The sequence below is a fragment of the Schistocerca serialis genome, chromosome 1 (assembly GCF_023864345.2).
Source record: "Schistocerca serialis cubense isolate TAMUIC-IGC-003099 chromosome 1, iqSchSeri2.2, whole genome shotgun sequence".
NCBI classification, from domain to species: Eukaryota; Metazoa; Arthropoda; class Insecta; order Orthoptera; family Acrididae; genus Schistocerca; species Schistocerca serialis.
In genome coordinates, this window is record NC_064638.1 from 826865345 (window position 1) to 826878095 (window position 12751).

A 12751-nucleotide genomic window follows, 5' to 3' on the forward strand; every position below is an offset into this window, starting at 1 on the left:
CCAGACCCGTTTTAAAATCTCCTGTCGCTAGTCGAACTCCGCAATGATGCAATGGGTCGAGCGAACACAATGCTAAGGGCGCTGCCGAACCATAAACCAGACTCTGATATTCAATGCAGCATTGAACAAGGGCTCTGTAGAGCTGCAGCAGCGTGGAGCGATCTGCACCCCAGTTGGTGTTGCTCAGGCAGCGGAGTGCATTGAGGTGCTGCCAACACTTCCATTTAAGCTGATGAAGATGGGGAAGCCAAGACAAAAGAACATCGAAAATCATACCTAAGAATTGATACATCTCCACTACAGTGAGTGGATTGTCATTACGGTAAAGTGCTGGTTCCGGATGAATGGTACAATGCCGACAGAAATGCATGACACACATCTTCATGGCGGATCCCACTCATACAATGTGGCAAGGATATGATGTCACCAGGTCATGCTATATGCTTTATGTAAGTCAAAAAAGACAGAAACCAGGTGCTGGCGTCTGGAAAAGGCTGTTCGGATGGCAGATTCAGGGACACACGATTATCAGTGGTAGAGCGACCATGGCAGAAGCCGCTCTGATATGGAGCCAGTAGGCCACATGACTCCAGGACCCGACCCAACCCAACCGCTGACACACCATACGTTCCAGCAGCTTACTAAGAACATTGGTGAGGCTGATGGGCTGATAGCTATTTGCATCAAGTGGGTTTTTACCAGGTTTGAGCACCGGAATGATGGTGCTCTCCTGCCATTGTGATGGAAAGACGCCATCACACCAGATCCAATTGAAGATGACGAGGATACGTCGCTTGTAGTCAGATGAGAGATGTTTAATCATCTTACTGTGGATCTGACCAGGCCCAGGAGCTGTGTCGGGGCAATGTGCAAGGGCACTGAGGAGCTCCCACTCTGTAAATGGGGCATTATAGGATACACTGTGACATGCAGTGCACGAGAGGACTGTGACATGCAGTGCATGAGAGGACTTCCCTTCCACCCGCTGTTTGACAGTGCGAAAGGCTGGAGGTAATTCTCTGATGCCGAGGCTCGAGCAAAGTGCTTGTCAAAGTGCTCGGCAATCGCGTTTGCGTCGGTAGATAACTCTCCATTTATGGTAACACCGGGAACACCTGTTGGGGTCTAGTAGCCGGAAAGAAATTTGATCTTTGCCCAGACTTGGGAAGGTGACATTTGGCACCCAATGGTCGAGACGTATCTTTCCCAACACTCCTACTTCCATTATTTGGTACGTTGGCAAATGCAGGCACGGAGCTGTTTAAAGGCTACGGGGTGCTCCAGGAAAGGGTGCTCCTTAAGCAGCTGTAGAGCTCGCCGACGCTCCTTAATTGCTTCAGCAACTTCTGGTGACCACCAAGTGACTGCCTTACACCAGGGGCAGCCTAAAGAGCTAGGGATCGCATTTTCTGCCGCAGAAACAAATACTGTAGTCACCTGCTCAACCATCACATTGATGGTACCATGTGGGGGAAATTCAACGGTGACAGTAGAGGTGAAAGTTTCCCAGTCCACCTTGTTTAAAGCCCATCTGGGCAGGCGTCCGTGGGCCTGATGCTGGGGCAGTAACAGGAAGATGGGGAAGTGGTCACTACCACACAGGTCATCATGTGCTCTCCAGTGGATAGATGGGAGAAGTCCTGGGCTTCAAATTGATAAATCAATGGCCGAGTAACTACCATGAGCCACACTGGAATGTGTGGCAGCCCCAGTATTTAAGAGGCAGAGGTCGAACTGAGACAGTAAAGTTTCATTTCTGCCTCGGCCAGTAAGCACGGTGCCACCGCATAAGGGGTTATGGGTGTTAATATCTCCCAAAAGTAGGAAAGGTTTACGGAGTTGATCAATCAGTGCAGCTAATACATTCAGGGATACTCCAGCATCTGGAGGAAGACATACATTGCAGACAGTTATTTCCTGTGTTGTCCTTATTCTGACAGCCACAGCTTCACGAGGAGTTTAAGGGGCAAAGTGTAACTACAAACTGAGTTTATGACACAGACACAAACTCCAAATGACACTCGCTTAGTCACTACGGTTCCTGTAATATCCCTTACAGCCACGGAGGGCAGGGGTCCACATCCCTGGGAATCACGTTTCCTGGAGGGCAATGCAGATAGCAGGTGTAAAGCTTAGTAGTTGCTGTAGCTCAGCCAGGCAGTGGAAAAAACTGCCACAATTCCACTGGAGGATGACGTCATCGCAAGACTGGGAAGGCATGGAAATTCAATGATGCAGTTTACGCCTCAGAGTCACCTGCTGCCATCGACTTATTGCCTGAGCAGTCTATATCCATTGTGTTTGAGGGTGTGACGAGAACCAGGTCCTCAGCAGACGCAAGAATCTCCACCCCATCCTCAGAAGCAGAGCTTGTAGGTAGCAGCGGTGTGGGTGCCACCACAATTTCCTTGGTCTTAGGGGTCTTCTTCTTGGATTTCTCCCGCTACTCCTTGGGTTTCCCTGGCTGGGAGGACTTCACTGGCTCAGTCTCCGGGACTGAGGATGAGCGTGAAGCCCTATGACCAGCTGCTTTTGAGCTCTTCAGCCACTGGCGGGTGTCATCTGTCCCACTAGCAGAAACCTGGGAAGGGAGTGACGCAAGAAACCTCTTCCTAGCAAGAGAAGCTGAAGAAGGCTTACGCTTCTCCAGCTTAGAAGTGGGGACGGACTTCCTCGATGGTTGGGGGGGGGGGGGGGGGGGGGGGGTGATGCTATCGAAGTAGGTGGTGCGGGAGCAACAGGGAGGGAAATGTCCCCCACCATCAAGGGCGCAGGTGTAGTCGTCCAGCTATGAGAGGTGACTGGGGTTGGCGGAGCTGATGGTGCTAGAACTGTTGTAGCGGCAGCGTAAGACGATGTCATATGTAACAGGATGCAGGCATCCAAATTTTCTCTTAACCTCAGTGTAGGTCTGTCAGTCCAGGGTCTTGTACTAAATGATTTTCCTTTCTTTCTGGAGAATCATGTATTTTGGCTAGCAAGGTGAATGGTGCTCTCTGCAGTCGACACAGATAGGAGGTGGGGCACATGGAGTAGTGGGATGCGATGGGCATCCGCAATCTCGACATGTTATGCTGGAAGTACAGCAGGAAGACATATGGGGGAGGGATACAGGGGTTTACATCACAGCAGTAGACCATCACCTTGACCTTCTCGGGCAATGTATCATCCTCAAAGGTCAAGATGAAGGCACCGGTGGCAACATGATTATCCCTCAGACCCCAGTGGACACACCGGATGAAATGTACACCTCGCCACTCTAAATTGGAGCGCAGCTCATTGTCAGACTGCAGAAGACGTTCCCTGTGAAATATGATACCCTGGACCATATTTAAGCTCTTATGGGGCGCGATGGTTACACAAACTTCCCCTAGCTTGTCACAAGCGAGTAACACCCGTGACTGGGCAGAGGATGCTGTTCTGATTAAAACTGACCCAGATCTCATTTTGAACAATCGCTCCACCTCCCCAAACTTGTCTCTTAAATGCTCAACAAAAAACTGAGGCTTCATAGTCACGAAATATTCCCCATCAGCTCTCGAACATACAAGGTACGAGGGTGAATAAGATCCGCTGCCATCTTTAGCCTGACGTTCCTCCCATGGTGTGGCCAGGGAGGGGAATGATTGGGGGTCGTACTTCTGTGTGCTGAATTGAGCTCATGAATGCTTAGATGCTGCTGGTGTTTCACCACCAGCAAGAGATGATGGACTACGCTTCATCGCGTGTCATCTGCCCTGATGCCACCCACTCTGACCAGGGGCCCTCCCCACAGGCGCCACCCAGCCACAGCAAAGACCACCTGGCAGGATGGCCATTGCCGGGAGTCCCAATGACCCAGGGGGATGGGCATCTACCCCTTGGCATACATGGGGAGTTAACGGTGAAGGCATCAGGAGAGTGATCCCTGCGCGGTCAGGCGGCTACAAATAACATGGTACATGGTAGCCCCACCACAACAGACTGGCTACTGTGCTGGATATCAGGTGCAAAGAAATCCATTGTCATAGTCGGCACAGAAAGTGACACTGAAAAGTGCATAGTGGAAAATGGACCCAGGAAGGTGTCCTCGCCCAAGAGATGGAGAATGGGCGGGACTGCAATCCGACGTCGAGAAAGTGGGCTAAAGATGTCAATGCATGATGGACACGATGCACCATATAAGGTGCCCTTCCCCAATTGGCTCGCTCTTCGGGAAAATTTTGAAAAATGGAAGTCAAACCCTACAGGAGACCACCACATAAAGGCCGAAATGTGTGAGACCCCTTTTAGTCACCTCTTACGACAGGCAGGAATACCTTGGGCCAGCAGGAGACCAAAGCTTAAGTCCTGTGAGGCCTTCATCAACTATAGATGACACACACACACACATATTGCAGTGTGTGTGTGTGTGTGTGTGTGTGTGTGTGTGTGTGTGTGTGTGTGTGTGTGTGTGTGTGTGTGTGTGTGTCACCTATTGTTGATGACGGCATTACAGACCGAAAGCTTTATTTGTAATAGTCTCTTTGTTGTGCCTATCTACTACTCAGCATCTCCACTATATGGTGAGTGGCAACTTTCCTTTTCATAACATTGTTACATTCCATCCTGGATTTTCTATTGTTTGCGATTTGCAGATAATTTTCAAGAGCCTGAGTTATCTTAGGATAATGCGGTGGCAGAATCTTCTCACAAAATTCAAGTCACCGACTTTCTCCTCCAAATGCAAAAATATTTTGTTGACAATGACCTACATAGGGAGAAATGATCACCACGATAAAATAAGGGAAATCAGAGCTCGTACCAAAAGATATAGGTGTTTGTTCTTCCTGCGTGCTATACGAGGTTGGAATAATAGAGAATTGTGAAGGTGGTTTGATGATCCCTCTGCCAGGCACTTAAATGTGATTTGCAGAGTGTGCGTGTAGATGTAGATACCTTTCATCTACTTCTACCTGCATCACCTCCTTAGATTTTCAAGATAAATGTAGGAATGGATTGCCCAAGCAATATATTTTCAAAAAAATGTAAAATTATATAAAAAATAGGTAAGGCTTTAAATGTTTTGTGGTAGGAACAGAAACGTTAGGAGGTTAACACTGTCTCCCTACAAGAGTTGGTATAGAGCCCGTCAGACCAAATTTAATTGAAAGCAGCAAGCATGGTTTCTTCTGAGCACAAACTGTCATGTTTAGAAACACTGAATCTTGTCTGGCTCAGATGAGCTATCATGAGCCACTGACAAAGCCAGTTCCAGTTCCCACATAACGAATGCTTGGTTCTACACCTTTGTATTGTTTGACATAAAGTGTAGCCACTGTTTGTAAGGATACGCGTCTTGTAGCAAAGAAGCCCATTTCCTTACTCCACATGCATAACATGGCTGCATGATTCTGCAAAACTGAGGACAATAAGTTTGTCCCAGGAGGTGCTAGTTCCACAGGAATACCGAGATCCTGCATGGCACTGAGTATGGCCCTCTCGAATCCACTGATTACATATTTACATGATAGTAACGAAATCCCAACCTGCATGAGCAGCAATATTGAGGAACAATAAAACGCAGTCCCAATAGGCCACAATAATGTCACTATCAAATTCTGACATCCTAGTAACATATCTCCTATTACAGAAGGCACAACATGATCTTCTCAAAAATGACTAACATTCAAATATAATTTCAGAATGATAAACCCATCACATAATTCTTCCTTATATACTACATGCAGGTGGCATTACCCCTATATCTGTAATATGCCCGGCGGTTACACTTACTAAGCACTTGTGATGCTTGTCAATTCCCAGTTTGAGTCCACAGGACTGCCTGGCTCATACTCAAGCCTTTATTTGCTATACTCCTGAGAGAATAGACTTGTTGCGTGGAAAGGTCAGTAGTGCCGCAAGAGCTTAAGCTCATCTGTTCACCAATCACTTGCAAAAGGGGTATGGAAGGAGAAGTTGATACCCGATTACATTATTCTTTCAAATAAGCTATACGGTTCCAGAGGCCTTTTCAAGTCTCAGACATCTATGATCTATATATGCGGACTGAATCAACAAATGAAAAGTTATACCAAGACTGGGATTCAAACTTTGATCTCCTATTCACTAAGCGGATGTGCTAACCACTATGCCTTCCGGCACAGTAGCTTTGCACAACTACAAGAACTATCCTAGCACGCCTTCCTCCTCAACCCAATTACCAATTATACCGATAGCATTGCAGAGGCTCTCCAACTGTACTGGAATAGCACTTCAGCATCAAACAAAATGGAAGTTCCTGCTTGAAATCCTGGCACAGGTGCTTTAATGAAAAAGAGTTCGAGTTTAGGGGGAATACCAAGTGGGCTGAGCTGTCAAAGGGAATTTAAACTGAGGTGGGAGGCATGCTAGGGTAGTCCATGTAGTTGTATAAAGCCACTATGCCAGGATAGCATAGTGGTTAGTGTGTTTGCCTAGTGAGCAGGAGACATGCGTTCGATTTGCAGCCTTGGTTCAAATTTTCATTTGTTGCCTCAGTCTGTGAGTATTCATCACAGATGTTTGAGATTTGAAAAGGTCTATGGAATGAAGCATTTGATTGAAGCACCTATGACTGTGTTTCAGGCAGGATCCTCCATTTTGTTCGATGCTGAGGTGCCATTCCAACACAGCTGGAGAGCCTTTGCAATGCTGTTCGATTTTGGAGGGAATACCGAGTGAGCTGAGACGTGAAAGAGAATTTGGATTGAGGAGGGAGGCATGCTAGGGTAGTCGGTGCAGTTGTGTAAAGGGATTGGCCAGGGTGGCATAGTGGTTAGCATGTTTGCCCAGTGAGCAGGAGAGCCAGGTTCGAATCTCGGCCTTGATACAAATTTTCATTTGTTTCTTAGGTCTGCATACATACATTATTTTGTATTATGTACAAATATAATATAAAAAAAAAATTCCTTGAGCTTGAAACTATTTCTGTGGTTGGTCAGGAAATTTTCCTTTCCCAAATATTCTTAACATAAGAACTAATCTTCAAGTAAGTGGATGCAGATGCAAGGCTCAGTAGTTTCGCTTTTTTATCATTATGACTCACTACAGCTGATTTGACACCTTTTGAGTACTTGAACCATGCCAGATACTTTCAACTTGAATTCATTGCAAAATAAGGTCCTTTCAATGAATTAGTTACAGAAATTAACACTACTGCACAATTCAAAATGACCCAAATTGCAGTTCCCACACTTCATCTTCTGGAGTAAGAGACAAGGAAATAAGAAAGGAAATTAGGGTTAATGTCCTGTCATTAAACAGCGACCACAAGCTCGGACAGGAAGGAAACAGCACATTCCAACAGAACCATCCCTTTTCGAGGAACCAATGGAACACCCACATCTGGATTGTTAGACAATAACTTGAATCCCACTACTCTATGCTACCCTATTGAGGGAGTGAAACACACATGGTATGGACATGTCAGAAGTGAACATGTACATAAGAAAACTTAACAGTTTTATCTTCATGTCAGTGGAAAATAAGCAATTCGAAGCAATGCTGATTCCACTAGTGCTCATGTAATACATCATACAGTACATATTTTTTATCACCATATTTATGAAACAAGAAATTATAACAGTAAAATTGGAAATTCATGCCTCAATCATTTGCACAGGTCAGATACTTACCGTTTTTCAAGACTTCGAGACAGTTTTTCAGCAGCTATTACGCTTTCTTTTAATGCATCTCTTAATGAATCAGCTTTTCTATTACTCTTGGGTTCTTCTCTCTTGAGAACATACATCATTGTTTCTATGTATCTCATATGTAAAACATAACTCTTCTCCTCATCCCCGTCTCTGAGGGATTGTTGAGCTTCTAGAAGTATTTTCGCAGCAGATTTCCGTAATCTGGAAAACAAGGTCATCCACTACTGACAAATTGGTATGCATGTTCACAACGAAATAAAAAATGACTTACATTCTATCCATAGTTTGGAAGTTTTGATGACATGGCATAGCACCATTTAACATTCACAAGGAAAACATGAATAATGATAGAAACAGACATACACCCTGGAAAGATTTACCATTTACACATGGCATTAAATACAACTTGAGCCTTACTCATAAAATTTTGGGAAGAAGAAGAAACATAAGAAGGAACAGCATTTCTGGACATCTGACAATGAAACATGCAAGTTACACAAAGTGCAGCCAAGAAGAGTCTCTTAGATATATGGAGAAGAGTTGATAGAGTTGGATATTGTGGAGTAACAGCAAGGCAAGAGAGAAAAAATAAGGTCCAGATAATATCAGATCAAAAACACAAAATAAATGAAAACTGAAGAAAGATACTAAACAAAAATGGCATAAAGCAGACAGTAGATTAATAAATGGCAACCAACAGCAATGATGATGAAACTCCTGGCAGGTTGGAATTGTGCGCTGAACCAAGACTCTAACTTGGGACCTTTTGCAATTCATGGGAAAATGCTCTACCAGTTGTGCTACCCAGCATAACTCACAATCTGTCCTCACAGCTTTACTTCTGGCAGTTCCTCACCTCCCACCTTCCAAATTGGTAAATGGGGAACTGGCGACAGTAAAGCTGTGAGGGCAGTTCATGGGTTTTGCTTAGGTAGATTAGTTGGGAGAGCACTTGCTCATGAAAGACAATGGTCCCAAGGTTGATTTTCAGTCCAGCACACAGTTCTAGTCTTCCTGGCAGTTTCATGTCAGTTCACACACTGCTGAAGAGTGAAAATTCATTCTAACAACACTAATAACAAAATGTTACAATGAAGTTCAGTACTTAAAGCAAAAAGAAGAAAGAACAATTATGGGAGCACAAAGTAGGTCAGCAAGAGGTGAGGAGGAGGAGGACATACAGAAAGAAGGTGAGGATATTGTGATTAAGTATCTTGAAAAGGTATCTGGGGGGATAGGAGATGGAGTGAATGAGGAATCAAATTCTCATTTGCTATTGAGGAAATCATGTATAAAAACCCTGTATTTTGGGTTCTTCCCACCTTGAATCTACTGTATAAATGTCATGTTTGTAAATCTTAAGCTGCACTACTGATTTACTGATTATATATTATTTCCCAAACCAGTAAATGCACAGCCAATTTTCAGTGGTATCTAATACAGGGAACAAGAAAACAAACATTACTTAGTTAACCAACTACCTCAGCACATCAATGCTACAACTGTTCAACATGAAACAACTGGGTGACATGTTTCAGCATGTATATCTTCATCAGTGTCATCCAGTATGTCTCACATTGTATCACAATCCTCTTACCTCTTACAAGAAATATATTGATTCATACAAAGGTGGTGTCTGTGCAAAAAGTTTTAAAGCTGACAATTTCACGCCGCTGACGTAAATGCTCATACTTATGTTAGCCATTCAAATTATTTTAAGTTGAATAGTTGTGTACTGGTAGTGTTTTACAGTGTACTGATTTAACTGGTTAAATGAAAGTTTATTTTCCAATTCTTGTATTAAATATCACTGAAGACAAGTCTTGCTCAGTTACAGTTTGTTACAGAATCGTTACTGGAACTATAAGTGTATCGCCAAGTTGTCATCTATATATCATGTGCTAAATTATCCATTCTTATCATAATAATAAAGATAAAGAATGTTAAATGGGTGAGAAGTTCCACCATTAAAACTTCAACTACTTACATTCACTATGATCATTCCAATGTAAATAGAACCACCAATTATGTTAAAAACTTTTACCAAATTGACTGTCAATATTTAATGTAATTACTGAGTGTATTTAAAATGTTGTTATAATCAATTCATTAAGGTATATGTTACAGATTTAATACATTAAAATAAGTATTATAGTTACAAACTGTGTATATGTCTTGAGTCAACAGAACTCACTGTGTGCAAATAGATTAGCACATATTCATCCAGTATTTGAGAATGAGAGCACTTAGTGATTTCCAACAAACTTTACAAATAATTTCAAACCTTCATGAAACTTTTTCTCACTGGCAAAACTCTGCAAAATCACGCAAGGAAAAAGAGTTTATCATTTACTACATTTTCGCTGTTCATGCAGTAAAACCTTAGCATCAGGCCTGACTTTTTTACAACTAAGTCTATTCACAAAACATTCTCAGACAGTATCCACATGTAACAACATACTGAATGCATCTGCAAAATTATAGCATTGTTCAATACACATTTCAGGAGATGTAACGTCATAAACATTGAGAAGCATGAAAAACTAGCTTTTTCTTAAAACAGAGCACGTGGTAACCTGACTATACTGATTCAGTGTTTGATAGGGCACTTAGCAAGTTCCAACAAACTTTAAACATAATTTCAGACTTTTTCTCACTTACATGCTTAATGACACATTAGCACATTAACTCATTTGTAAAGTAAGTAGAATTATGTAGTTGTTTTGTGCATAGGAGTTTGACTCTTTAAAGAATTGCGTGTTTACTGGTGAAGTACTAGTTCCTTCTCTTCCCACCTCCCAGCCTCCATTCCTTACAATACTCTCCTAAAAGCCATTTCTCTAATCTATAGAATACTTCAATACCAAACATTTTTTACTGCCATTACTCAATACTACATAAATTCTGTCTAGACCTAGGACTTTCAGATCACTCAGCCTTATTTGTCTCACTGCTAAAAACTGATAAACATAATATAAGAAAAACATATATCAAAAGAAGTTTCAATAAAACAAATACTGAAACATTCTAAAACTGATAAACATAATATAAGAAAAACATATATCAAAAGAAGTTTCAATAAAACAAATACTGAAACATTCTAAGAGAAACTAAGTAGTTGTCATCACCAGACAGATCCCATGTGGAGGATACAGGGCTGGACCTACTCATGATGATGGCTGAGGTGATGGTAGCAATGGGCCCTGTGGAGGTGGCCCGACCGGAACAGCAGGCTGTGGCAATGGACCCGAGGCCGGAGGTAGATCAGCACCTGCTGCCAGGAAGCTGGACCGCAGGGCACCACACGTGGAGGAGGCAGCGAATGGGATGGGGGTGCCTCCACAGCAGACGATGACTGGTTTGAAGCAAAGGGGGTACACACCCATGAACTGGTAGCTTCCAGGGGCACAACTGATCAAAGTGGTGCGCCAACAGAGTGTCGGCTGTACGCACATAATAAAGACAGCATCCTTGGTGGGCAACAGTGGCTGATATCCACTTGGGCTGGCAACCAAACCCTCATGCAACACCAGCGATCCTGCTACAAAGTGATTGGATGAACTTGACCTTGACAGGTGTGGCGCAGGCCACAGAAAGTGGAGGAGAGTGTGTGGCTCCCGGCTAAGGAATAACTCATCTGGGCTCTGCTGCCCCATGGATGTGAAGCGATAGGTGCTCAGAAAATGGAGAAGGCATTGTCCAGCAAAGAATTCTGCCATTTGATTGAGGGTGGAATGGCAGAGTCACAACATGATGAATGCTGTAACTGGAACAAAATAATTGGAAGGTGTGAGATACAAACTAAGGCCCATTATTGGACACTAAGGTATGCCCCTCAATAGAGAAAAAACCCTCGAACGCATACAAATTGTTACCTCAGCCAAAATTGATGCACACCAGAGAACATACGGAATTGGGGATAACACATCCACAACCAAGTGCGAATAGGAATTCAAGAAGGGATCCACAAAGTCTATATGAATGCTTTTCCGTGGCTGGTGTGGAGTGGGCCAGGGGAACAGAGATGTCCTGGCAGCTGCCTGTTGTCAGGCGCACTGTTCACAAGTCAAGACAAAACGGACAATTTTGCTATCAATCCCTGGCTGAAAAACGTGTGACCCCAATGGCCCTGGTGGGGAAGGTGTTGAACTTCACACCGTAACAGGGTGAGAATGACTATTCTGGAAGAGAGATTTTCTGTGGACAATAGCAAAGCACCGTCAAAAACAGAGAGGTAATACCATAAGGAAAAATAATGCAGAGGGAGTCCAAAGCCCGACGCAATGGTTTATCTGCCCAGCCCTGTTGAAAAACCGAACCACCTGGGAACCAGGTCGACGGCAATAGCAGCTGCTATGCGTGAGCTCATTGTTGGAAAACCCTCAACTGGGGCCTGTGTTTTGTATCAGAATGGAAGCAAAACAATTCTTCATGATCAAAGGTGTGACCAGGACCCACAGGATGGTGGGACAAGGTGTCCACATTAGCATGTTTAGACTTAGGCCAGTAATGGATTTTGAATTGTAGTGAGACAAGAACAGTGTCCAGCATTGTAGGCAGTCTGCCGGCTTGTCAGGTAAGGAAGTTACTTTATGAAAATGCAGCAACAAAAAGGTGTTTTTACGCTAAAAAATAAATATTTATAGTCAGTTAACTTAATTCTTAAAGTTATTATGCTCTAAGTCAATCTTACTTTCCTGTAGTCATACAACTTTTTCACAATTAAATGAAGCCCTATGAAAAGGGCTAAAAAAACCCATATACAGAATTTTTGTATAAGAGGTGGGGTTGGGTAGTGTAGAGAGGTGGGAGAAGAGAGGGGGGGAGAGAGAGAGAGGGGGGGAGAGAGAGAGGGGGGAGAGGGAGAGGGGGGAGAGAGAGGGGGGAGAGAGAGGGGGGGAGGGAGAGGGGGGGGAAGAGAGGGGGGAGAGAGAGGGGGGAGAGAGAGGGGGGAGAGAGAGGGGGGAGAGAGGGGGGGAGAGAGGGGGGAGAGAGAGAGGGGAGAGAGAGAGGGGAGAGAGAGAGGGGAGAGAGGGGGGAGAGAGAGGGGGGGAGAGAGAGGGGGGGAGAGAGAGGGGGGGAGAGAGAGGGGGGGA

General features: G+C 44.1%; 1 protein-coding gene across 1 annotated transcript in view; it reads right to left on the bottom strand.

Moving 5' to 3' along the window:
* LOC126484584 (ubiquitin carboxyl-terminal hydrolase 8) overlaps positions 1-12751 on the bottom strand; it is a 226077-nt gene that overhangs the window by 203884 nt on the left and 9442 nt on the right. Inside the window, exon 2 of the mRNA XM_050108150.1 lies at positions 7635-7856. Coding sequence (XP_049964107.1) covers positions 7635-7856 — 222 coding nt within the window. The remainder of the gene's footprint in view (positions 1-7634; positions 7857-12751) is intronic.